Consider the following 26,076-nt stretch of genomic DNA (forward strand, 5'->3'; position numbering starts at 1 on the left):
GTCCTCCACCGAAGGGGGCGCTGTTTCCCCATTTGGTTTGTGACGCTGTATACTCCGGCAGAGGTCAGAGGTCGGGACAACACCGGCAGCTTGTGTGAAAGTCACCGTTCACAAACAAACAGCAGAAGGACAATTATGAAAAAAAGCAATGTGGACAATATTTAGAATGACTGTGCATTAACCAGGGTTGTGTTACTGTATAAAACAAACAGTAAAGTGTTGGGAAATTCTGCGCTTTTTGCAGGTAAGATGCTTCCAACGACAGTACCTTATACCATGCTAAACTATGATGCTAACGCATAGACTGTATAATATACAGTATGTGCTAACGTTAAGTGTTAAAGGCTCCCACTATCGGACATGCATGATATGATTTACGTTTCTCTTGTAGTTTTTATCGACCAAGGCATGTTAACAGACGATGGAAATTAAAACCTTAATGTTACGTTTCATGAGCCATTCTAATGTTAGGTAGTTGGCTAAAGTTGTGAGATTTTAGCCTAGCTAACGGCATTGGAAAGTCAGATCTGACCTGACACAACTGTACGATATCAAGCTAATTGAGGGAAAAGTCAGTTAAGTGAACACGCTGTACAAGACACCTTCCAACATATTAGCCGGGCTGCATGTGACTTTATTTTCGTAAGTTGTTTATCTTTCAAATATTTTCAATTAGAAATATATTTTATTAGGTGACCCGGGTGTTTACAAATGTCCATTTCAAGTTAACAGCCCAACGCTGTCAGAAAAATTGCGAGCTAGTTATTTGCTTGACCATTCAATGTATTGCATTTTAAAATGATATAAAACAAAAGCAAACAATTGTTCACATGTTTTAAGCTGCGAGCATCGTTGTTGGTGTACATTACATTCAGGGATCCTTACATTGACACAACTAATAAGGACATAAAGCAGGATATGTTAAAATAAAAATAGATATGAAACAAAGTGTGGACTAAAATCTTTCTTTTTATTAATTTATCACAGGCTTGGTACATGGCACACATTTTTTGTTTCAGGATACGTCATGGAAGCAGACTTCAGCTTTTTAGTCCAATGAACATAAACGGATAGATATGTCGGTATTGCAGAAGTATTATAGGATCCCACTGAAGACAGAAAAAAATAAATATATAGGCTATACTATAGTCATTTTTAAGATTATTTTTGGGGCTTTTCCCTTTTATTATAGTGACCGTGGATAGACATGAAAGGGGGAGAGAGATGGCCGAGTCTTTTTTTTGAGTCTTCGAGACAACTTTGTAAAGCTACTGTGACCTTTTGTATTTATCTTTGACCCTTGACCATGCAGCCAACAGACCCTGCTCAGAGGACCTGAGGGTCCCAGCAGTTCATTGAAACATCAATGATGCATTTTGAAGTCAAAGAATTTTTTTTCTCAGAAAGTCTGCTTGTGTGCACAGTGTGTTTTGATAGGACTGCACCATTTAACATCTGCTGAGTTTGACAGCCTGTTTAGTCTTGCCAGGATTTCATTTGCCTTAAGGCTGTTTATTTTGAGGATGAAGCTTAAGTTGAGGCAGAGGGTGCAACATCCCAACCCATGGCCATGTGTTTCTGCCTCTGCTGCAGCCGAATGCCAGCTGAAGCGTGATGAATCCAGAGCAGCCCAGAACTGGCTTCGCCCTGCAGAGACGACAGGCAGATTTAACCCCTCGGGGCACACTGAGCACCGGCCTACTGCAGGGCCTCATCCAGAGTGCCAGGCCTCCTTCCTTCTGCTTCCTGCTCCCCAGGGTCCACGCAGCTGATGTGGCTGCTGCCCAGCCTGCACAGATGCCCTCTTCTTCCTCCTCCACCACCAGTCCTGCTTCTGCACCCATCCCCTCTCCCAGCAAAATGCCAAGCAACATAGGCAAGCCAGAATTCCCAGACACAGGATGGGATCGTATCAAGGATCTCTTTGACAAAGAGTTCGTATTTTTGTTTCTTTTTGATTTCTTCTACTTTTTCACCTCTTTATTTCCTTGCTCTCTTTAAAAAGTTTTATTATAAATCTTTTTAATACTCTTAAAAGACAATAGTTTGTCCTCCTTTCTGCATCTATTTTGTTGTTTGAGTTGCCGTTTGGGAGGGAGAATGGGTATAATTACAACACCATAGACTTGAATGTGTTGGACATGACAGTTTCATTAAGTAAAATTGTGTACAAATATGTTAATGGTATTTCTTTAAAAAAAAAAAATCATGTACCTTAATACACAAACTTTAAAAACTTTGCATATAGGCTACTCAAATATAGTATTGAACTAACACGTCTGCTGTTTAGTCCCCCCACAATTTCTCTTAGGTGATTTTGGCAGTTACCGTAGTTGACAGTGCAGTTTTACTGTATCTAAAGATGAGGAATAAGAGTTGGTTATCAAAAGATGTGTGGCTCTTGTCTCCCTGTAGTGTGAAACAGAGGTACCCAGAGGAGCTGACCAACGTGATAAAGAGCGGTGTAGTTGCAGCGCTAGCAGGCTTGCTCTACGGAGGCCTGCCAGCAGCTCGCCATGCCAGGCAGAGGTATATCCAAGTCAGCCAGGCGGAAATCTATACTAGCCGAGTGGAAGCAGTGGTAAGTGGGTGAGTGGAAAGTGAAAGTATATGGCTGTGCATGTGCCATTAATCCTGTCGTTGAATAAAGATATTGGCAGAGGATTTAGGGAAAATCTGCGACAAAGGTGTAATCACTCAAGATCACAATATAAGAGTAAAGTTAGAGTAACTTTTTCTCAAAAACATTTGATTGGACACTGATCAGTTAGTATTGATGTGTTGAAAATAATACCAAGTGCTGTAAATTTATTTTATTGTGACACCCTAACACTTGATTAAGTTTCAGTAGAAAATTACTGCACTACTGGGAAAACTTTAATAGATAATGTTACACTCTAATGTTATAGCATCATGGTACACAGCAGCAACCTTATGATTGTGTGTCCTTTCTGTCTAAATCAGCGCTCAGCTCATAATGCAGCAATCCGGGGTTTCGTGAGATATGGATGGAGATGGAGCTGGAGAGTGGCTGCTTTTGTCACCTTGTTCAAGTAAGCAAACAAATTGATTATTCCAGACCATATCGTTAGGTTTAGAGTTATATTTGAGACAAGCAACTTTCCTCTAAGCCAAGCGCAACTGAAGTCAACCCAATGTTTATTTGTGTAGCACCTTTCAACAACAATGAAATTCAAAGTGCAAAAGACAGAAAGGCATTAGGAGAACATATAAAGGAAATGCAAGGCAATATAAAAAGATGCATACATGGTATTTTTTAAAACAGAATATATAAATAAGTCAAAATAGAATAAGACAAACCAAATGGTATACTAAAAATGACAGTGCAGTGCAAGTGCAAGATATAAATATAAAGTCCCAAGTTTAACTTTATAAAAGTGGCAACACGAGAAGAGCGAGACGCTCTGTGGCAACAACTTTTTGCTAAGTGCGATTTTAGTGTTTTAAACTAAATTAACAGTAATTTATCTGCAGTAATACAGATTAACAGAATATTATTTATATTAGAGAATGTATTATATTATTTTTATTTCCAATGATCATCCCCCTTAAATCTTTTGATTTCAGTCTAACCATCTTTCCCTCATCTGTCTGTCTGTTCACTTCCTTCTCTAGTACTGTCAGCACAGGGCTGTCTGTGTACCGAGACAAATATTCCCTCAGCCATTATGCTGCAGCTGGAGGTAAGTCACATGGGCTTCCACTGGGCCTGATCACACCTATTTTTTTTTTTAATCTTTTATTTATCCTGGGATAGCGAACTGAGCGCACTTGCTGTGTGACAACATGGCTGCTTCACATTCACACATCTCAACACATCTCCATCTGGGGGTTGTTCTGTACAAATTCATATGTTTGTACTGAGCATCTCCACCGTTCACTTCTGTTGTTGCTGTGTAATGTCGGCCTGCAGTTTAATGTGCAGCATCAATGCTGTGTGTCTGTCTTAAAGAGGTTTAAATATGAACCAGGTATTGTCCACCAGAGAATTTATTTCCAGTTGTAGCAAAAGATTTTCATGAACCAGCAACCTGTTAAAAAGCTGATGTAGGATCAGTCTGTAAGAGAGAACAGCAAAATGGTAACTTGTCTCTATGAAAATGTTATGCATTGCTGCTGTAAATTCTAATATGGGTCTAAGCTTTTTGAATCCATCTACTGCGACTTCCATCTGCTCCATCATTATGTCAGTACTGTTGACTTCCCCAGAGTAGACAGACACCAATTTATCCTTATAATATTTTATTATAACGGTCACATTTTCCTTCCTTGCAAAACCAGATTACTGGGGCGCTTGGGGGTTAGGGCGCTGACCATGAACTGCTTCATTCCCAGTTCACCTGTGGCCAAGGGCCTTTGTTGCATGCCACTCCCCGATTCTCTCCAACCTCATTACTATACTATATTATAAAAATTCACTGTCCACAAATGTGATTTTATATTGTGCAGATTTTGTGTTTGTTTGTCAAATTTGCGTGTGCGTGCGCAGCTGTGACTGGAGGCCTCTTCAGACTAAACCTGGGCCTGGGAGGGCTGGTGGCAGGGACAATCATTGGAGCAGTGTTGGGGTAAGGTTGGCTTCTTCTTCCACAATTGTCCTTTCATATTTATTGATTACCCCAACCGTCCCAACACACTTGTTACAGTAACTTATCTAGTTTCTACCCTGAAGCATTTCAATCCTCAGAATTGATTTTCATTATCAGAATCTGCTATGCTTTCTTTTCTTTTCTTTTTTAACAGACATGAATATTTGCTCATGCTTGTGTATGTGTCCACGTTCATGCCTGTGTGCTTGAGAGCAGTGAGCACTCTGGCAGCCAGCTGCGCCCCTCCCAGCAACCCTCTGTCGCCCAGCTGAACCCCCACCCCCACCCCCAACTCTGTTCATGGTGCCAGAGGGACTCATGTGCACTGCAGAGGGCCATGTTTTGCGTACTAAAGCAAGGAGGCAGGCCAAAGCAGCAGCTGCCCCTCTCCATTTATACCATCTCTGTTATTCCAGCCTCTCATCTCCATCTACCATGGTCTGATCTGGACTTATGCTTCACTCAATCTCCTCTCTCAGCCCTCTCTCCCCTCTCTGTCCCACTATTCACTCTTTCCTCTGGCCGCTTTCAGCTGAGTGCACAGAGCCAAGAGCAGATTTGAATTTTATTGTGTAATGGAGATTGAGGGTCAGGTGTTTGATGGTGTAACAGACTGAGGGGGCTGGTTTGGATTGTCTCTGTGATCATCAGCTTCGTGTTGGCTCAGCCCTAGTCTGTTCTCCTGTTTGCTCCATACTCGTATTTCCTCCTCCTCATCTCACTGTCTGCTTGAGTGACCAGCCACCTGGAGCATTTCATGTGTGCAAACAGCCCCGGCCCTGGCTATGCCAGGTGCAGTCGGGGCAAAAGGGGACTAAATGAAAGCAGGCAGCTAATCGGAAAAGCACATCACGCTCCAGATCTCACCCAAGAATCATCCTCTTGCCCGGGCACATGGCAGAGGTGTGACTGGAAGGTTTGAGTGGGGTGGGGGGGAATTTGGCACTAAATTATTACAATGATGCAGATGACAGACACCTTGGAAGGGTTATGCAATTAAAGCTTTGACAAACTTACATGTGACAGCTAGGTTTGTTACAAAACAGATGATACAATAGCAGGAAGTTTTTTAGGAATCTACCAAGTTTCCCCAGTGTTGTGTCCAGTAAAGTGTCAATGGAATAGTTTCAAACATTACAGTATCTGTTGTGCAGGTACTAGTCTGGCTCAACAGATGTACATTGCTGGGATAAAGTCTGACATCCAAACACCGGATGTCCCTCCCCTCTCGCTATCTCTGCTATCAGGCTGCCCAGAATGGTTATGATAGGTTTAAAGAAGTACAAACAAGCCAGAGCATTTTTTTCCCCTATCCCAGAATAGATAGGGGGTGCAGCCAGACTATACTCCAGCGCTGTGGAGATAAGTCTGGCAGTGCGAGACTATGCCGGTAGTAACAACTGTGCTGTGACAATGGATTTTCTATTTTGTGTTTAATGCAAAAATACTGTTCTAAATATGTTTATGATATTTACAATAACATAAGGTAACTTCTTCTCAGGATTCCCACTGGTGCTTTGATCATTAGCATGCAGTCGATATCAGGAGAAACTGCCAGAGAGAGGAGGCGGCGAGAGCGCAGAGAACTTTACGAGCTCAGACTCTCAGAATGGTGAGATATATTACAAGATTTTAATAATGATAAACGCAAACCCAAATTTACATTCACGATGGTTGTTATCCTGATGTTTTGCTGCTCACCAGTCACTCTCCCTTTTATTTTTTTTATTTTTTTTTAATCCTAAGGATGGCCCGTCTGCAGTTGACAGATGATTTGATTGGAGAGCTGAATGTCAGCTCTCAAGCAGAGGAAACCAATAAGGACATGCAAAGGATCCAGGAACTGCTTAGTTTACCACAGAATGAGGATGTGACTGAGGACTCACACAGCCAATGACAGGAGCTGAGTCACTGCCTGTTATCTGTTGGACATTGACGGTGGGACTTGACACAACTGGGAGGATAAATGGGTCACTACTTTGCCTGGACTCCACACATCTTCTTTCTAACTGAATGACAACTGCTTTGCATCAGAATTAAAAGACACTGTTGTACCTGTCAATAATAGATGTACAATCTATAAAATCAAAATCACAAAGTTGCCATTGTAAGGGATATGACCTGATAAAAAAATCGTTAACCACAAAGAAACACACTGTCTCCTATATTTAAGTAATGTTTCCGTAACTTTCAAAGTCACCTCAGCTCGTGTTTTTAGTGTGCTTGTGACCTTCGGTATTGTCTCCTTAAGAATAAACAATAAAAATTGAACAAAATGCCCCTTTCATTAAAACCAAACATTTTCACGAAACCGCCAAAGTGTAGTAGCTTACCACTTACGCTGGCCTGCCAAGATCTGACCGTTCTTCTCATAGTAAGTTATTGTAGTAATTACTGATGTTTGCTCATGTTTAGCACACCGACTTTTTTGACACCGAACAACAAATTGGAATTCATGTCTATTACAAAATGGCTTGTTTCTTTTCCCCATGTCTGTGTTGTGTGTAGTGTGCTTTGCCTCTTGGGCTTTTTAGCAACTAGGTCAAACATAGCCTTGGTCCCTGGTGTAAACAAGATGTGACACAGCAACAGCTGGGGCCCAGGATGCAGCAGTCACTGCTGACATGCAGATGGACAGCCAATAGAAATGATGAAGATATCAAGCTTTGAACTATTGCAGGTAGACACTGGCGGTAAGGTTTAGAATAATTTGTCTGTTGGCTGTGTCCCAGCATCGTTGAGTTACGAAAATAGTTTATACAGTATAACACCTGTAAAAGTGTCCGTTTGTTGAATAGCAGTGTTAACCCGTTGCTGATCCTTTAAAACGGGTTTGCTTAAATGGACACTGGTCCCATCCCATCATGACCAAGCTGCAGCACTTCCACAGTCTCACTGTAGAGTTTTAGGACATATAACCTTTTGGGTGGAACAATATTAAATCACTCTAATAAAATACAATACAAAATGTTAATGCAATGTCTAAACACTTTTGAAACTGGGCTTCACTGGCAACTTGTAAACGTGGGATTATGTAGCCCGAATGCTGTAGTCATTCTCTCCACATGAGATAGGAAGGGATGACAGCTAACCGAGCATTAACATTTTAAAATTGGCTCTTACTTCCCTCTGTTGGTGGCTTTGTGAAACTGCAAATTTACCCTAAATAAAAAGGAGAATAAATGCAAGATCGGTTTTCAATAACATACAGTCTGACCAGACAGAATTAAATCCTAACTGACATAATATGAGCATAGCTATTTCCGCTATCTCCTGTAGGAGGTTCAGTCTCTTTTAAAACCATCTTTATAATGTTTTCACTGGACAAATTAATGTGAATAAAAAACTGTTAGTGAAACAACCCAGCGTCATCAAATATAAACTGGTTTTGCATGAAAGTTAGTTTAACATTCAAATACTTGATGCATTTAGGCCAACAAAATACATAATCTAAAATGATCTTTGGACAATAGTCCTACCCATGCGTTTCCTTAGCTTTTCAGCAAGGAGAAACAGCAGCGTCTTTAAAAATCAATTGCATCATGATGCACTTTAACCTCTTCGCATTGGTTTCAGGAATGCCGAGCCACGTTTCAACATAGTCTTTAAGTATTAACGCTTCCTGTTCCTGTTATCCAGCCTTTATTTTAGGAAGGTAACTTGAGTGATGCAGTACATTATCGGGTCTCATCAGGAGGCAAAACAAAAGACTAAAATTCTTCACATTGTTTCCTCAGGGGGCCAAGCCCATATCGTGCACATATCCTCGCGTATAAGCTTCTACACTGTAGAGACAGTATAGGCTGACAAAAGCACGTATCAAATATTTGTTTACCTTGGAAAGTGTCCTTAAGGAGCACGACCATTTCTCAGTTTGGACTTAAATTTGGCCACATTACTAATACACACATTCCGCCTGTAATGAACATCGAGTATTTCAGGTGATGATCACTTTGTTTTGAACATGTTGTACACTGCAGATGCCGCCTTCAAGTGCTGCTCGTAAACATTGCATTTTGAGTGGTGGCATATACTGTCCTTGCAAACGCATTTGTGCCGATTGCTAACAATAATGTCGCTTCTACTTATACTACAACTACGATATTACTACTACTTCTAATAGTAATATAAGTAGCAATGGTAGTGTAAATACAACGTTTTGAAGTAACGTTAACTCCCACTTCCATGTCCACTTCAGTTGAGTCGTTGTTTACTAGTAAAGTAGTGTACGTGTCTGTGTGTAACGGCACTTGAAGACAGCTCGTCGCCGACTCGAGTAGCTGCAACAGCATTGGCCGAGTCTGGTTTTTAGTCTACGTGACGTTAGATAACTATAGACCCATGGATGTATTAAGAGAACCATAGACCAGGAATGGATTGGCCATCGGGAGTACCGGGAGATTTCCCGGTTGGCCGGTCTATTTGTGCGGGCTGAATGGGCCGCACAACTTTTTTGTTGTTGTTGCTAACTACACACGGTAGACTACATATGGTGAATTATTAATTATGTCAAGTGACATGAGTGATCTGCATGGGGCCAGGACAGTTGCGTGTTGCGTCTACGTCGAGGCGGAGGAGTTTCTGGGCAGCTGCTGAACTGTTGCCCAAATGATCATGGATATAAAAAAACCCACGACAGACATAATCCGCTTGTCACTGCCAGGTTTCTTTCACGGGTCTTTTTATGGTAAGTGATTAACGTCACAGTATTTTAAAGTTAATCCCAACTTTTGTTTTAATTGTAACTGTTGAAATGTAACTAGAGTTGGGAAAATGTCTTCTATCGCCTTCTCAATTGGAGAATTGACTTTTCAAAAGCCAATTCGCTACCTGTTGCCACTCAAGCAGGCAGGAAAGATTGTGACCGATCCCTCTCAACCCTGGACACAAACATTTTGAACCATTCCCCTTAGGCAGGAGGCTGCAGTCCATTACGACCTAAAGTTCAAACCACAAAAACAGTTTCTTTCAGTCTGCAGTCGGCCTCATTAACAAAGTCCCGGACCCCCACTGACATAGACTCTTAATAATCCTCTCCTACACTTTGCGTTAACCTATCCTGGACTCTAAACCTTTCAACTGCACATACGATATATCCTGAACTATTGCACATCCCTCAACATTTTTGCACATCCTGCACTAAACCATACAGCATCTTTTTTCTTAATGTTAAAGTTATCTTGAGCGGGTATAAGTTAGCAGCAGGTTTGATATTCGCTCTATGTTCCGGCTGTTGGCTGAGTTAGGGACCGTCTACAAATTACATTGCTCAGGCTGGTGACATAGACTACTGGGATTCTTTCAGGAAAGAAATCACCAAAATTCTATAAAAGGACTTTTTCTCATTCTGATTGCTGTAGTAGTTGCCAATGGTGGACTGCTAGTTAGTACAGGTCATATTTTTGTCATATGTCACATTATAGTGAAACAGTATGAAATGATCTGTTATCTTGTACATCTTGTACATCTTGTACATATTTGTTTCTGTATTTATTTATGTAACTATTATTTTCTTCTAGCTAAATGTTTATGTTTATGGATGCACCATCCACCAAGGCAGATTCATTGTAAGTGTTACTTACTTGGCAATAAATCCTTTACTGTTTCTTTTTCCCCACCTTTACTCCTTTGAGCATAGCTCTTATTTTATAATGAGGGTTGTGAGTCACATATATAGAAAAACTTGTGTGACTCAGAGCGTCTATTACCTTGATGTTCCACGGAATGTTCCTTGATGTTATGTGACTCCACAAGGAGAATCATAGATTCAGTCCGCTGTCAGCTGCAGTGTAACATTTGTTTTGTCATGTCGCATGGCTGCAATCTGTGTCCCCACAAGGGGAAGCATGTTTTGCAGTCTGCTACTGGCAGTGTTTTATGTTTTATGTTTAATTGTGTTTTGACTGTTTTCATGTTGTTTTATTAAACCTTTTAGATAACTTTCAATTCGACCCCAGCCTCTCCTTCCTCCAGAAATCGAACGAACACGTCATTTAGATATTCCTAACAATATTGCTCCGGTGCCACAGGAAATTGGTGCCGCATTAGTGACATGCAAATACAAAATACTAGGCAGCACGGTGGCTCAGTGGTTAGCATTTCTGCCTCACAGCAAGAAGGTACTGGGTTCGAATCCAGGTTGGTTTCTTCCCACCATGCATACTAGCTGACGCTGGCACATTACCAGAAATGTTGATTAATGTGCATTGTCCTAACCAAATAAATGTACAACTTGTCCTGATGAAAATTGATGTAGGAGTTCTTAAAGTGGTTACTCTAAATCTAACTTGACTGGTAGACAATTCATGACAAAATGTCATTACATCAATAGCGTCATGTGTTGTGCTTTTTTAAAAGCTAAATTGATTATTATTTGTAAAGTTAATCAGTTCTAAACACTTCCCAAGTAAGCAAACCTGCTGTCAAAGGACAGAAGTAGCATCTGCTGTGACACAAACAAACATTGGTGTGAATCATATTATGTTTGAGTGACATAAATCACCCCTGCTTTCTGTCTGTTTCAGCTGGTTAACCCCATTGCTGCACCTTGGCCGCAAGCGGAGGCTGGAGGAGAGTGACATGTACAGCGTTCTCCCAGAGGATCAGTCTGAAATACTGGGAGAGGAATTATGCAGGTACTACATTACAGTGATACATTCTTAGATCCCACCTAAAAGTCTAATATTAGACCATTGGAAAGGTGTTAGTTAAGACACACACACACACACCTGTTGTTGTACAGGTTGTTCTAAACCGTTTCAGTTGTGACAAGCACAGAAACATTTTACTACGTAAATAATGAGGTGTAAAATTCAGCTTTACACAAGCCCAACACTATTGGTAGCATCAGTGCAGATCAAAAGCCTCAGTGAGCCTTATCTCCTCGGGCAGGTCGTTCCAAAGTCGAGGGGCACTGATGGCAAAAGCACTTTACATTTAAGCCTTGACTTTGGAACGGCCAAAAGGGCCCTGCCTGAGGATCTAAGGCTGTGAACTAGCTCATATGGAGCCAACATCTCTGCTATGTAGCTAGGAGCCAGACCCATACCGGCTTTAAAAGTGATCAGGAAAATCTTAAAATTAATTCTAAAACGAACAGGGAGCCAATAGCGAGAAGCCAGGATTGGGTTGATGTGATGTTGTCTGTTAAAACCAGTTAGAAGCCTAGCTGCTTCGTTCTGAACCAGTTGGTGGCGAGAGAGTGACCTTTGGTTGATGCCATAAAGGAGAGAGTTACAGTAATCAAATCTGGAGAAGAGAAATACATGAACTTTTTCCAGTTCAGTGTGTGATATAGCATGGGTTTGATTCTGGAGATGGTTCTTAATTGAAGGAAACAGAATTGGATGACTTTTTTGATGTGTGCATGAAATGTTAAATCTAACCCAAATACCACTCGCAAATTTTGAAATTACCTATGATTGGCCAAAGTCTCCCGTCATGGGCTAGATTTTCTAAAGCCTGAAAACAGTTTTCTCTTAGACCACTTGGAATTACAATATGCTGAAAGCTTATGATAGAATTTTTGCCCATCCACACCAAAAACTAATTTCCTATGACAGCTTTAATGTTTACCTTGTATCTGAATAATTGTGCAAACATAGACATTACATATGCAATATAGTTTTGATCAAATAAGCAGGTACAAGGGCTTTAAAGGGGAATTTCACTCTAACCTCTCTCACACTAAACCTATTTTTTATTTTACATAACATTGCCAAATAAGTTATGGTTTGACAGCCCCTATGTTCCAGTGCAGAATGAATATGCTGCATGTGATGGAATTTCCAGCTTATGAACTCGTGCTCTGTTAGTTAAGACAGTGGACTCTAGGGGCCCTATCTTGCACTCAGCGCAATTGCCTTTGTACACCGACGCATGTATCATTCCTATTTTACACCCGACGCACAGCGGACTTTTCCCTCCACAGATGCACGTCGATAAATTAGGGAATGTATTTGCGCTCCCAGGGGCGGTTCAGCGAAAAGAGGAGGCGTGTTCCGGCGCAAACGTTACTTTGTGCTATTCTACAGTTTCAGAAAACAATTCCACCACTGACAAGGAAAAACCTGGTCTAAAGTCAGTGGCGCTAGTCTAAAGTCAGTAGCGCGTTATTCAGATGCTATTTTAGGGACGCATGCTTGGCCATAATGTAGCGTGTGCACAACGCGCATACACTTCTCTCATCTAAATGGATGCAGCAGTTCCCATTTACTTTTAAAATATTACTGAAAATGCGCTTCAGGTGTTTGGATAGATCAGGAGGCATTTTACAGTACAGTCCTCAAAAAGTCGCAGCATTCTTTGTGGCTTGTTGTGATTTACACAACATTTCCGTGAATCATGGATGTGTTGATGACATAAATGAGGAAATATTAGAGGACTTAAGGAGACATGATGTTGAACTCCGGCGGGATTGGACACTCCGGCGGGATCTGGTCCAGGAGTAATGCGCGATGTGCTCCTGGTGGAGCGGGTGGACGGAGATGGAGTGGGGGGAGGAGGAAGGGGCACAACAGGAGCAGGTGGTGCGTTTGGAGGCCCATGCTCCATGGCTGCAGCAATCCTCTCCAGACTTTAGGAGATGCGCCCGAGAGGAGCAGCAACATCGCCACCCGGCCAAGACGGACATTTATTACTTTGCCGCATCTCGGACAGCTCCCGCTGGCGTGCGTCAGGCAAATCTGCCGTTATAATAGCAATCCGCCATGGAACAAGCGCGCCTACTCTTAAAGGGAATGTGAGATGACGCTCTGATTGGTTATTTTCACGTTACGCCCAAACCACACCTAGATACTTCAGACTAACCCCCGAGATCCGCCCACAAAGCTACTTGCGTTTTGCGTTTGATACTTGCGTTTCAGATCGTTAAAATAGGGCCCTAGGTCTCATTCAGGTTAGTGTCTAACATAACAGCAGTAGGTCATAACCTTTCTCTGAGGCAGAGTAGTGGTTTAATTCTATGTACCTATAGATGGCGGGAGATGATACAGCTGAGTATTTTCTTTGTTGCAGATTTTGGGACCATGAAGTTAGAAAGGCGACCAAGGAACTCCGTAAGCCAAAACTCACCAGAGTGCTTATTAAGTGCTATGGGAAGTCCTATGCAGTAGCTGGGTTTTTTACATTTTCACTGGTATGTTCTGGCTATTTGTTTTGTGGAAATGCTAAGAAAATGACTAATCCCTTTTGTAAACACATCCAGTGTCAGTAATGCATGTTTGTCACTCATTGTCATAAAGGAGACAATTAAAGTGATCCAGCCACTTCTTCTGGGGAAAGTTATCCTGTACTTTGAGAATTATGACCCAAATGACCAGAGGAGTCTTAGCATGGTGTATGGTTACGCTGCTGCGATGTCCCTCTCTACCTTTGGACTGACTATCCTCCAACACCTCTACTACTACCACGTCCAAAAAACAGGCATGAAAATTAGAGTGGCTGTGTGTCACATGATATACAGGAAGGTCAGTGATTATTCAGCAGATTTTGTAGATTTGCAGCCTAGATGAAGATTTTTCCGACTTTTATCACTCCTAGAAATATTCTGTGAACTTTTAGAGTAATACTCACCAGACAGGTAAAATGTCTTTCATCAGGCTCTTCGTCTCAGCAGTGAATCCATGGGGCAAACAACCACAGGACAAATTGTGAACCTCCTTTCAAATGATGTCAACCGTTTTGATGAGGTAAGGTAACATTTCATCATATCAGTATAGTCAATTAAATCACAATTTGGAGTCATATACATACAGGCAACAGAAGGCCAGTTTTTACTCCCCAGGGCAAGTACTAATTTCTTAAAACATAACGTGATATATAGATCGATGAAAACATGGAATTCTTTACCATTGTTTTTGACTACATGATCAAAGAGATCAATATTTAAAGATGAAATTAAAAAAAATCTTGGAGCTTCATATTTGTAGACTGCCAGGCATTTCGGAATCTTTGTTTATCTTTTCATAATATAATAATGTATGCTTTAAATGTGTTGAGTGATGTTGACTGTAATGTTACATGTATGTTTTAGATATTGAGTAATGTTTCATGTATGTTCATAAATGTATGTAGTTATGTGGGCTGTAATGTTTAGTATATATTTTTAAATGTTTACCCCAGGAAGAGTAGCTGTGCTTAAGGGCACAGCTAATGGGGATCCTATAATAAACTAAACTAAACACAATTTTGTGCTTAAACACCAGCACAAAAAAAAATCTAAAAACTGTAAAGGCTGTTAAAAACAAAACAAAGCTACATTTGGAGATTTTTGACTGTTCTGGTCAAAAGTTAATATACTCTTGTAAAGAACGTGTATCATCGCAGTCGCAGTTGAATTTCCAATCATTTCTACAGCTCTTTTTTTCTGTGATAGAATGATTGGAGAACATACTTCTTTGTTACAAAAAAAACAATGTATTTCATGTTCTTTAATGAATTTATTATGGGTCTTCTAAAATGTGACTAAATGTGTGGAGTCAAAAAAATACATACAGCAATGCTAATATTTGGTTAAATGTCCTTTGGCCATTTTTACCACAATTCAGTGCTTTTGGTAGCCATCCACAAGCTTCTGGTTGAATCTTTTCTCTCATTTCCACTGCATGGTTTCGGTTCGGCTCGACATGACAACTTACTTTTGGTACCAGTACTTTTCTCTTTTGATTTTCCACTACAGAAAGTACCCCCCTCAGTATAGGCAGAATTCTCGGCTGTTCGTCCTAGCACCACTGCGTGAAACTGCCATTACATCCTCTTCCCTGCTACATAAAAATAAATAAATACAAGGTACTATCCACAACTTGTGCAAATGAAAACCAAAAAAGAGTGAGATGAGTAGAGCCGTGCCGTACCACGCGGTGGAAATGCGACACACAGGTGCAGTACAACAAAGTTCGTTAAAGTCGACTGCGATGATTTACTACATGTTCTATACAACTGTATGTAAACTATATTGCTCAATGTTAAAAGCTTATGACATTGTTTTTTTTTTGAGTTGATGATCATTTATTTAAAGTTTTGAACCATATCATCAAATGAAAACAGTCAAAAATGAAATGCAGGACTGTTGCTCATAATTAGCAATTGTCTCTATAGATTACACTCAATCTGCACTACCTGTGGGTGGGACCTCTTCAAGCGATGGTGATCATCACTTTCCTTTGGTACGAAATCGGACCCTCATGTCTGGCAGGTGTGGCATTCATTGCTCTCTTGATGCCTTTACAGACCTGGTTTGGAAAGCTCTTTGGCATTTTCAGGTAGGGAACAAGATAACTGAAGAAGTACAAAGTTGTCACCAATAATAGTAGTAATGTAGTATTTTCCTAACATTATGAAACATAGGGTCATTTTTTAATTTGTGTAATTTTTTGCAGGAGCAAGACAGCAGTCCTTACTGACAATAGAATCCGCATAATGAACGAAGTGGTTTCTGGCATCAGGATCATCAAGATGTATGCCTGGGAGATACCCTTCTCAACTCTGGTTACTGAAGTCAGAAAGTAAGGATAAAAATAATATATATTTTTTTGTTAGTGTTTTTGCAGGGGTAAAAGGGGCATTTTAGGGCATTCATTTTTACTAGGACCACTAGGAAAGGGGCCCACATGTTTCAACATTTAGTTAAGTTTTGCACTGTAAAATAAATATGAATCTGTTAAAAAGACATTTTATTTTAACTTGCCAAACACAATTTATACATGTAATAGTGCGATGGCAGTATTTATATAAAAATGAATAGTTTATAGTAAAAGAGCTGTATTTAGACATCACAACACATATTTGAAATTAAAACCAATGGAACCAATAGAATGAGTGCATTGTTAGATAAATTATCAGAGCACATCTACATCTTATGTCAGGCTACTGCTCTTATAGAAGTGGTGAAGATATACAGTAGTAGCCTGGATGAGCAAGTGTGATGGGTTCTACGCTGGAAAATGGGATGGAAAACAGTGGGTATTAATCATCGATAGCCCGTTTCGGACAACATGCTTGATTTGAAGCTGTGAAGCCCCTAAGCCTGCACACAGCTCAACATTTTAGTTTGTTCGCTTAGTTTTATTCACAGTTTATTAATACTGAACGTGTCGCTTTTGAATTCTTATCAAAAACTGCCCATCCATTATCTTTATTTAGTTTGTGATTGATTTTTTAATACCCTTTTTGTTACACACATTTGTCAGTTCTGTCTAAACAGAGAGCGACAGAGACGATCAACGCATGCGCACACACACACACACACACACACACACACACACAACAAGCACACACAGATTAGCTTCTCTTCGTTAATGATCATCCTTTATCCTGTTTGCCCCTATCTAATACATCATCTCCAATAGTTAACACACAACAGATGTTTTTCCGACAAGACATCCATATTTACACATAAACTCCTTTCTTAAACAATTTGGTAATCCTGGATCTCAAGTAATTTGTCACCTGTAATGGTAACAGTGTATATACATTTTTTCAGTTTTATACAGTAGGAGGCAAAGGGCTTTATCTTTATCTAGAAAACAAATCAAAGGGAAAAGATTCATAGCTTAATGGATATGTAACTTCCATGCTACTATGTTTTGTAATACACCCATTTTAACACTATTTCTCAGATAATTTTCCAGCAGTATGATACGGTTTGTGGTAACATAAAAAGCAACAAAACATCCACCAAAATCTGCAGGAGCTATCAATATTTATATATCTAAAATATGTAGGGTCAAATAGCTATCAGTTTGTGACCCAGTCTAAATACTATGGGGGAGACCTACCTATCTACCTACCTGTGATAAAGTATGAAAAGGTGGCAATACAGCTCAAATCCCTATTCAGGTCACATAATACTGTGTTACACACATCTGTTTCAACAGCTTATAGTAAGCACTTAAGTTATAACTAGCCAAACAAGTTTCACAAGCATTTGGCTATTGTTTAACTGGATGCTCAGTGTGCGTTCAGTGTTTTCTTAACAAACCTAGTTATGCAAGCCTATTAACAGCCGGTTACAGCACTGAGCAGAAGCAGCACTCCTAGATCCCGGTTCCCGCTGTTCATTTTTGGACTGCCCGCTCCCAGCCAGAGCGACTAGCGAGATTTGTGTTGGGTCCCACGAGACCTGCAGGATTCCAATCCCAATGCCGTCCTCTACTGCAAGCCAATTTAGTAAAATCACCAGTTTAAAACTCGCTATAGTTACTGAGAACTTAGAAAGGATTAAGGAATAGCTGGTACAACCCAATCTAGATGCGTTATCATTAACATTCTGCATGCTAGAAAGGCTGAACAGGCTTGCAGTTTAAAGCATGCAGTTTAAAGTATAACTGACTTGTCATAACACTGGCTTAATGGCCATAATTTGTCATCTTGGTGTGGTGCACTACTGCAGAGTTAAAACCTTCAGGAACTTTTAGTCACCAAGCTCACTCTTCTCCCTGTGCTGTCTTTTGTTCACAGGAAGGAAATCAGTCAGATATTGAAGAGCTCCTACCTACGAGGACTCAACATGGCCTCTTTCTTTGCCAGCAGCAAAATCATTGTCTTTGTTACCTTCACTGTCTACGTTCTCCTGGGCAACACCATCACTGCAAGTAGTGTGTTTGTCACAGTTTCCCTCTATGGTACAATCAAGCTCACGGTCACCCTTTTCTTCCCACTGGCCATCGAGAAGTTGTCAGAGACTGTGGTCAGCATTCGCAGGATTGAGGTCATTCTGTTTTCTTTAACTTAATTTAACTTGTAGTAACAGTTCAAAATGTTCACAATGCTAATAGGTTAGGAATTAATAGTTGATAGCACTGTAGATAGTAAAAACAAACTGCAAACTCAGTGAAAAGGCATGTGTGTTGATTAACCTCCTTCCAGGATTTTCTTCTGCTGGAAGAAATTGAGAGAAGAAACTCTTGGCTTCCTCTGAAAGAAGGGAAGGAAAACGCCTTGGAGATTGAGAAGTTGACCTGCTACTGGGATAAGGTAGTTAAAGTGATATTTCACAGTGGTGTAATGTCATTTTACAGGACATGAGTGTGTTAACATAATGTATATTACATATATTGTAAGTGTAAAACATAGTGTAAGAGCCATAAAGGGGTTTGGGGTTTTACACAATGTGATCAAATGCCAAATCTGGTATGAAATAGAAGCATTGCTACATGGTTTTTGTTTCCTGCCAGAGTTTGGATGCTCCCTCGCTGCAGAACATCTCTATCACAGTGAAGTCACACCAACTTCTGACTGTAATTGGCCCAGTGGGAGCTGGAAAGGTCAGTACACCTGTGTAAACCAGTTTAGCTTCTGGTTTATGACGGCCTACACCAACAAAGAAATAAGTGTTGACTTTATTCACTGTGTGTCACTTTCTAGCCAGCTCACATATCTATAAAACCTATGTTTCCACCAGTCATCTCTGCTGAGCGCCATACTGGGAGAGCTGCCGCGCGACACAGGGATACTGAAAATCAGAGGTCAGCTGAGCTATGCTGCCCAGCAGCCCTGGGTGTTCCCTGGAACCATTCGCAGTAACATCCTGTTTGGACGAGAGCTCAACCCCAAGAAGTACGAGACAGTCCTTAGAGCCTGCGCTCTAAAGAGGGTGAGATATAACACTACTTGGCACACCCCCAGCTAGTCAAATGTGGAGGTCCTCAGCTCTTTGTCAACAGTGGCTGTAAAACCAGAGATATTGTCTTTTTTATGACACATATTCTTCTTCTGTGCTGCTAGTCTCAGGCTGACTTTAGGAGTGGCGCTACAGACCAGGGAAGCTAACTTCTTTGTAACTCCACACCTCCACAAACTCTTCAGTCCCAACTGACACTTACTTAAGTGACATTACTAAGAACAAAATAACACTTTAAATATAGTTAAAATTTGTCTAATGCACATTATGTTGTGCTTGTAGTAAACCTCCATTGTCTTTGAATACAGGACCTGGAGCTGCTACCAGATGGAGACCTGACAATGATCGGGGACAGAGGAGCCACACTCAGCGGGGGACAGAAAGCTCGTGTCAACCTGGCCAGGTCAGAGGACACTGACAACTATGATCTTGTGTTACACAGAAAGCACACTACATAGAAATTAATTTGGTTTCATCTGTTTGGCGGTTTGGCTGAGTTTCAAGGCACCCACAGTAGCAAGTAGCAACATGTTAGAAGAAAACCATTAATATACTAAAATGCTCTACTGACAATATTAGTCTGTTACATTTGTTCTACTTTACGTAAAACTTGTGTGTGTGTGTGTGTGTGTGTGTGTGTGTGTGTGTGTGTGTGTGTGTGTGTGTGTGTGTGTGTGTGTGTGTGTGTGTGTGTGTGTGTGTGTGTGTGTGTGTGTGTGTGTGTGTGTGTAGGGCTGTGTATCAGGATGCAGACATCTACCTCCTAGATGACCCTTTAAGTGCTGTGGATACTGAGGTTGGGAAACATCTTTTTGAACAGTGAGTGACTGTAATTTATGTCAAAAATCCATTTCTCATGCTAATTATATCCCATATGTACACCATACTAATCAATCACCATAGTACAATGTTTTAGCAGTAAATATACAAAACATTAGCATCCTTAACCATGCTAAACTAACAGGAAATTATACTTTGCATTGTTTAGAGTTGAATTTATACTCGGGTAACTGGTTTTCAAAACAAAAGCACCTCTCCCTGCATAAAGTGCACAGTTACAGTTACACACTATCACTTTATTTACTTAAATTAGTTCTGTCTTTCCCATGTTTTTATGATCAGGTGTATCTGTGGCCTGCTGAAGAACAAGTCTCGTATCCTGATCACCCACCAGCTGCAGCATCTGAAGGCAGCCAACCATATTGTGGTCCTCAAGGAGGTTGGTGCCCCTGGAGATGAACATATTTCAATGGCGCTTTCTGCTGCATCTTAAACTTAAGCCATTTCCCATAGACCCAGTTACAAAGACAATGTGAGGACAAATATGTTGGAAGTTATATTCAACTGCATGACTGTTGAAATTGCTGATGGTTGAAGAGTGACCAACTCTGAAATCGTCAGCCCTTTTTACTGTGGAAGAACAGCACCCTCTTCCTGTGCCACAAAGTTCCACACAGATTTCCAGCTCAATCAAACCTCAGGGCTCAGAATTGGCTAGCTAAATCCAGTCTGCTCACCTTTTAGTTTGTATTTTTTTAGTTCCCCCAGACATTTTAGACAGGGATTTATACCCTTGACGGAAGTGTTTTTCCCTCTTTGTGTCTCCCAGGGTCATACCATATTCCAGGGCACCTTCAATGAGTTGCAGTGCTCCGGCCTCGACATCATTTCCCTGCAGAAAAGCGATGAGCAGCAGGAGCGATGGTCTCGATCAGGCGACCCAGACAAACTCTCGTTACATAGCCAGAGGACGAATAACTCGCACAGTTCACACAGCAGCCTCCTTCCACCAGAGATTAACCGGACTGACCAGCTTCCGGTAGGTACATTTAAAAAAAAGAAGGAAATCTGATCTTCCTGTAAGCAATGTTTCAATTAGAGAGCATGTGTTTGGTTAATTAGTTTTAAGCATTCTATACATTTTCCATTTCATTTCTTTATTATTTTATTAATTGTAAATATTTTGCCTGATAACAAATTTCGTTTATAATATTGTCTTTAACATGGTGTATTTGCCACACACTACATCCCTGGTCCATTCATACACCACAACTTGAGTTAAAGTAGCACACCAGAGTTAAAAAGGCCTGTATTTGTAGTATATCAGTACAGGGCTGATACACAACATTGTATAACTGACGTTTTAGCCTGAAGTCTGAAGATGGATCAGTAATGACTTGTTTTGCAGGTTGAAACAGTTCATCCCATGGCAGAGGAGACTCGAGCTGATGGAAATGTTAGCAGCCACATTTATCTCAAGTACTTCACTGCAGGCTGTAACCCTCTGGTACTTTTGGTTATAGTACTGCTCAGTGTTATAGCTGAGGTAAGCCATGGCTTAAAGGCCTCTAATATTTAGTTCTTTAATATGGACTTTAAACTGTTTTTTTTTCCAAAATAAGAGATCTCAATATATTAGCTTGTACAGTGTAATAGTTTCTTTTTCGTGTTACTAGCATTTGAACATATGTCAGAGTGCTACACAGTGCACAGTACATGTTGTCGTTATAAGATTAAGTGATTAAGTCTAATAACATTTTCAAGATCAGAATCACTTGTTTTGTTTTAGAAACTGGAAAATACTGATGCTTTTTTTACATTCTGATATGACAAGTATTTTTGGATGATAACCTCTCAACCACAGTATTTGTTATTGAGGAATAAAATACACTTAGTGCCAAAATGCATTGAAAGCAATTATTGACACTCCTCATTTGACCATTTGGTGCATGTTCAGCCTTTTAAAACAATAAGTGTACTTCAAAACGCGAGCATCGGACGCTTTCATTGTTATTGGGCCTTTTTAATATGAAAGTATTTATTACAGTATTGGCACCAGGAAGCCGACTCCACGCACAAATACAGTATGGTGTTTATCAAAGTCAAAAAGACAGCGTGTATGGCTCTTCTTAGCTACTGTATCTTGTCTTTTCGAAATGCCAAAATCCAGTGAGAGACAGTTAGCAACACACATGATTGCAATTCCCTGTTATTTAGCAGTGATTCATCAATCAACATACATTCCAGTCATTTTCTACCACAGCTGCAGCAACAATACTTTTAACTAAAAAGCTCATTCAATATGTTGGTCAATTGAACTTTGTTGCTATTCATAGGTTGCATATATTCTGCAGGACTGGTGGCTGGTATACTGGTAAGTGTTTTATCCAATGGGAAATAGAGTAATTGTGCTGTAGCTGCTTACTTTTCCATACTGTTGTTTGTTTTACTGTTACTTGAATGAGTAATATTTAATCTTTTGCTGTGTGCCTGGTCTGATGTTTTTATCCTGTCAACTGACAGGGCAAGAGAGGAGTTTTTTAACCGCACAGCCAGTGCTGTTAGCATTGAAACTGGCTTCAATGCTACTCACTCAGATCAAGAGTTGACTCTCCCATTTTACCTTGGCATTTATTCAGGTAAGATGTTCCTCACCACAAATGTTGTTGACTGATGGTTCTAAAGGCCAGCATGTGAAGTAGATAAATAAAGTAATCATCTGTTATAAAACCAGCATTAAAAAGGTATGATCCTGTTGTTTTTGCTTTTAGGTTTGACAGCAGCTGCTGTGGTCTTTGGCTATGCCAGGAGTTTAGTGATCTTTCATGGGCTGGTGAGATCAGCTCAGGCTCTGCACAACAGCATGTTCAGCGCTGTCCTCCGCACACATGTTCGCTTCTTTGACGTCAACCCCATAGGTGAGCCCTGCTCAGAATTTACTTTCACTTTAGACTTAAGAGTCACTAACACTTAAAAATAATGGCTTCAAACCAGACTGCTCATTGTTATATGAAATACATCTAGATCTAGAACTCAAGTAGTGCAGGTTTTACTTCCAATTAGTGCACAAGAGGACCTCCTGGTAAAAAGTAGCAATTGTGTTTCTTACTGACTTTAATTTTTCCTGCTTTGTAGGAAGAATTCTCAACAGATTTTCCAAAGACATCAGCCAGATGGACTCCATGTTACCCATTACTTTTGTGGACTTCTACCAAGTGAGAAATGATGACCATTTGATTGAGACTACTGTACTGAATTTGTATTTGTTCTGTAACCTTTCTTGTTAACTTTCCCAGCATTCCTTATTGTGTGTTGCTTGTTGTTTTTCCAGTTATTTTTACAGAATGTCGGCGTTGTTGCGGTGGCGGCCTCAGTCATCCCTCTCATCCTCATCCCTGTCATTCCTCTGCTTATTGTCTTCTTGTACTTGAGACGTTTCTACCTCTGCACATCGCGAGATGTCAAACGACTTGAATCTACAAGTATGTTCATGGTCATGAGATTGGTTTAAGCAGTGGGCTTTTTAAATACAGAAGGCAAAGAAAATGAATACCAATGAATGACTTTTGCTATTAACATATATAATTACTCCCTCTTTGTTGTCTTTCCCGCAGCTCGCAGTCCAGTGTTCTCCCACCTGTCTTCGTCTCTTCAGGGCCTGTGGACGATCCGAGCCCTCAGAGCCGAGGAGAGGTTACAGAAAGCCTATGATGCACATCAGGACCTGCACTCAGGTTCTACTTTACTTAATATTGCTATTTTCGTGTATAAGTTATCTGGAAGGTTTTTGCTGAAATAAATGTTCTGTCTCTCTGGTGTCAGAGGCGTGGTTTTTGTTCCTGATGACCTCCCGCTGGTTTGCACTTAACCTCGACAGCATTTGCTCCATATTTGTCACCATCACAACATTTGGCTGCATCCTACTCCGAGATGGTGAGGACTGTTTTAACCGTAACACCAAGCTTTACAAATTAGTCTTATACTGAAACTCCTTTCATAATCTCAGTTGTCTTTCCCAATGTAATGAATCATACTAACTCCAGTCAGGAACGTCTTCATGGGTTTTCGATCATTCTTAGCGGTTTTGTGTTTATTAATTTGATCAAGCTCTTCTATAAGAAAACAAACCTTATAAACTTTTTGTTTATAAGGGCTCAAGGCTGGAGAGGTGGGCCTGGTGCTGACCTATGCTGTGACACTGGTAGGAAACTTCCAGTGGACGGTGAGGCAAAGTGCTGAGGTGGAGAACATGGTAAGAACTTAGTGACTTCTTTAGCAATTATTTAGTGTCTTTTGTTTTTTCATTAGATGATATTACCTGCTGTGACGTGCTGATTGGTGATCAGGCTCAGTCATTAACAACTAACAGACTAAAGACCTCACAGATTCAAGTCTACTCTCTTGGTGTTTAGACCAAGGAGAGCAGGATTAAGGGAAGCAACACAATAAAAACTTAGCAAAAAAACAACGCCCTCTTTATCAGGACAACATATTTTAAAGATACTTTTGTAAAAATCTAAATAACTTTAGAGATCTTCATTGTAAAGGGTTTAAACAATGTTTGCCATGCTTGTTCAATTAACCATAAACAATTACTGAACCTGCACCTGTTGAACGGTCAAAAAGACAATAACAGCTTAAGGGCAGTAGGCAATTAAGGTCACAGTTAAAAGAAAATTAGGAAAGTAAAGAGACCTTTCTACTGACTCTGAAAAACACCACAAGAAAGATACCCAGGATCCCTGCTAATCTGCGTGAATGGGCCTTAGGCATGGTGCAAGGAGGTATGAGGACAGCAGATGTGGCCAGGGCAATACATTGCAATGTCCCTACCTTGAGACACCTTAGACAGTGCTACAGGGAGACAGGAAGCACAGTTCATTGTCCTTGCAGTGGCAGACCACGTGTAACAACACCTGCATAGGATGGGTACATCCGAATGTCACACCTGCGGGAACAGGTACAGGATGGCAACAACAACCGCAAGAACTGGCCAGTCTGGTGCAGTCCATGAGGAGGAGATGCACTGCAGTACTTATTGCAGTTGGTGGTCACACCAAATACTGAGGGCTACTTTTGATTTTGACCCCCCCCTTTGTTCAGGGACACATTATTCCATTTATGTTAGTCCCATGTCTGTGAATATTGTTCAGTTTATGTCTTAGTTGTTAAATCTTTTAATGTTCATGCAAATATTTGCACATGTTAAGTTTGCTTAAAATATAAAAGCAGTTGAAAGTAACAGGACGTTTCTTTTTTTGTTGAGTATACAAACAACAAACAGTTGACTCAAATGATAGAAACAGACTGAAGGTGTGCGAACACAAGGAAGCATAATTAGGTAATTGGACTCTCTCTTCAGATGACGTCAGTGGAGAGAGTGGTGGAGTACACTGAACTGGAGAGCGAGGCACCCTGGACAACCCAAAAGCGCCCGCCTCCCGATTGGCCCAACAAAGGCCTTGTGAATTTTAACCACGTGAACTTCTCCTACAGCAGTGATGGACCGCCAGTCCTAAAAGACATCAGCACCACCTTCCAACCCAATGAGAAGGTAATACATCTTGGTTTTGCCTACAGCCACAGTCTGATCAGTTGATCAGTTAGAAGCCCCTTTCACACAGCGTGGTCGAGGCGGTACTGCTGCGCCTTTAAACTGCTGCACCGGCTGTGTGAAAGTTACATAGACGGGATGGGGGCACAGAGTTGTTGTGCCTTCAAGCTGGCAGCGTAGGGAGTCACAGAGCCGTAATGGCACCAAACCGACATCTATGTGAAAGGGAGAGCCAACATGGCGGGTCTACATGCAGTATGACATGCAAGTCAACCCACAGGCAAGTCTAAAAGTGAAAAAGCAGCGTTCAGAGTAGCCAAAATTATTAATAACCTACAAAAACATTGCATGCAAGAGTCCACCTTCTCTTCCACTCACTCTTTCCATCACCCACACACGCTGGCGCTGCGGCCGTGTCTGTCCTTCTCTCTACTCACAATTGTGCTACCATAATGCATAAATTTGGCGGTTTGTGGGTCAGGTTTGCGCCGTGGATTGCTTGGTTCTATGTG

At 40.8% G+C, this 26,076-nt stretch overlaps 2 protein-coding genes across 5 annotated transcripts in view; both read left to right on the forward strand.

Moving 5' to 3' along the window:
* Nucleotides 1-6,886, forward strand: timmdc1 (translocase of inner mitochondrial membrane domain containing 1). Of its 2 annotated transcripts, none has more exons than XM_039793512.1 (8): nucleotides 1-642; nucleotides 1,594-1,934; nucleotides 2,416-2,581; nucleotides 2,965-3,053; nucleotides 3,637-3,704; nucleotides 4,511-4,589; nucleotides 6,112-6,222; nucleotides 6,357-6,886. In XM_039793512.1, exons 2-8 carry the CDS (start codon nucleotides 1,615-1,617, stop codon nucleotides 6,505-6,507), a joined length of 984 nt encoding a protein of 327 aa, XP_039649446.1. In that variant the 5' UTR covers nucleotides 1-642; nucleotides 1,594-1,614; the 3' UTR covers nucleotides 6,508-6,886. The 2 variants fall into 2 exon arrangements, with proteins under 2 accessions (XP_039649446.1, XP_039649445.1); XM_039793511.1 differs by having other exon boundaries at nucleotides 4-244.
* A 3,244-nt stretch (nucleotides 6,887-10,130) lies between these two features.
* Nucleotides 10,131-26,076, forward strand: part of LOC120554531 (multidrug resistance-associated protein 4-like) — a 50,692-nt gene continuing 34,746 nt past the window's right edge. For 2 of the 3 annotated variants that reach the window (XM_039793465.1, XM_039793466.1), the window contains exons 1-25: nucleotides 10,131-10,177; nucleotides 11,135-11,245; nucleotides 13,626-13,746; nucleotides 13,853-14,077; nucleotides 14,210-14,299; nucleotides 15,708-15,871; nucleotides 15,989-16,114; nucleotides 18,069-18,318; nucleotides 18,477-18,584; nucleotides 18,785-18,874; nucleotides 19,012-19,203; nucleotides 19,539-19,633; nucleotides 19,963-20,049; nucleotides 20,353-20,449; nucleotides 20,840-21,049; nucleotides 21,419-21,556; nucleotides 22,347-22,384; nucleotides 22,534-22,649; nucleotides 22,782-22,928; nucleotides 23,146-23,225; nucleotides 23,342-23,492; nucleotides 23,625-23,744; nucleotides 23,833-23,943; nucleotides 24,162-24,262; nucleotides 25,373-25,564. In XM_039793465.1, coding sequence (XP_039649399.1) covers nucleotides 10,134-10,177; nucleotides 11,135-11,245; nucleotides 13,626-13,746; nucleotides 13,853-14,077; nucleotides 14,210-14,299; nucleotides 15,708-15,871; nucleotides 15,989-16,114; nucleotides 18,069-18,318; nucleotides 18,477-18,584; nucleotides 18,785-18,874; nucleotides 19,012-19,203; nucleotides 19,539-19,633; nucleotides 19,963-20,049; nucleotides 20,353-20,449; nucleotides 20,840-21,049; nucleotides 21,419-21,556; nucleotides 22,347-22,384; nucleotides 22,534-22,649; nucleotides 22,782-22,928; nucleotides 23,146-23,225; nucleotides 23,342-23,492; nucleotides 23,625-23,744; nucleotides 23,833-23,943; nucleotides 24,162-24,262; nucleotides 25,373-25,564 — 3,204 coding nt within the window. In that variant the 5' untranslated portion in view covers nucleotides 10,131-10,133. Of the gene's footprint in view, nucleotides 10,178-11,134; nucleotides 11,246-13,625; nucleotides 13,747-13,852; nucleotides 14,078-14,209; nucleotides 14,300-15,707; nucleotides 15,872-15,988; nucleotides 16,115-18,068; nucleotides 18,319-18,476; nucleotides 18,585-18,784; nucleotides 18,875-19,011; nucleotides 19,204-19,538; nucleotides 19,634-19,962; nucleotides 20,050-20,352; nucleotides 20,450-20,839; nucleotides 21,050-21,418; nucleotides 21,557-22,346; nucleotides 22,385-22,533; nucleotides 22,650-22,781; nucleotides 22,929-23,145; nucleotides 23,226-23,341; nucleotides 23,493-23,624; nucleotides 23,745-23,832; nucleotides 23,944-24,161; nucleotides 24,263-25,372; nucleotides 25,565-26,076 lie in introns of those variants that run through there. The other variant, XM_039793467.1, reaches the window with a different exon arrangement.

This window comes from Perca fluviatilis, chromosome 24, assembly GCF_010015445.1.
Source record: "Perca fluviatilis chromosome 24, GENO_Pfluv_1.0, whole genome shotgun sequence".
NCBI classification, from domain to species: Eukaryota; Metazoa; Chordata; class Actinopteri; order Perciformes; family Percidae; genus Perca; species Perca fluviatilis.

What these genes read in the sequence shown, in the direction of transcription:
- timmdc1 (XM_039793512.1), top strand. Translation starts at nt 1,615, where the DNA reads ATGAATCCAGAGCAGCCCAGAACTGGCTTCGCCCTGCAGAGACGACAG. An exon ending in AAGGATCTCTTTGACAAAGA is followed by an intron (nt 1,935 to 2,415) that starts GTTCGTATTTTT and finishes GTCTCCCTGTAG; the next exon opens with TGTGAAACAGAGGTACCCAG. An exon ending in CCATTATGCTGCAGCTGGAG is followed by an intron (nt 3,705 to 4,510) that starts GTAAGTCACATG and finishes GTGCGTGCGCAG; the next exon opens with CTGTGACTGGAGGCCTCTTC.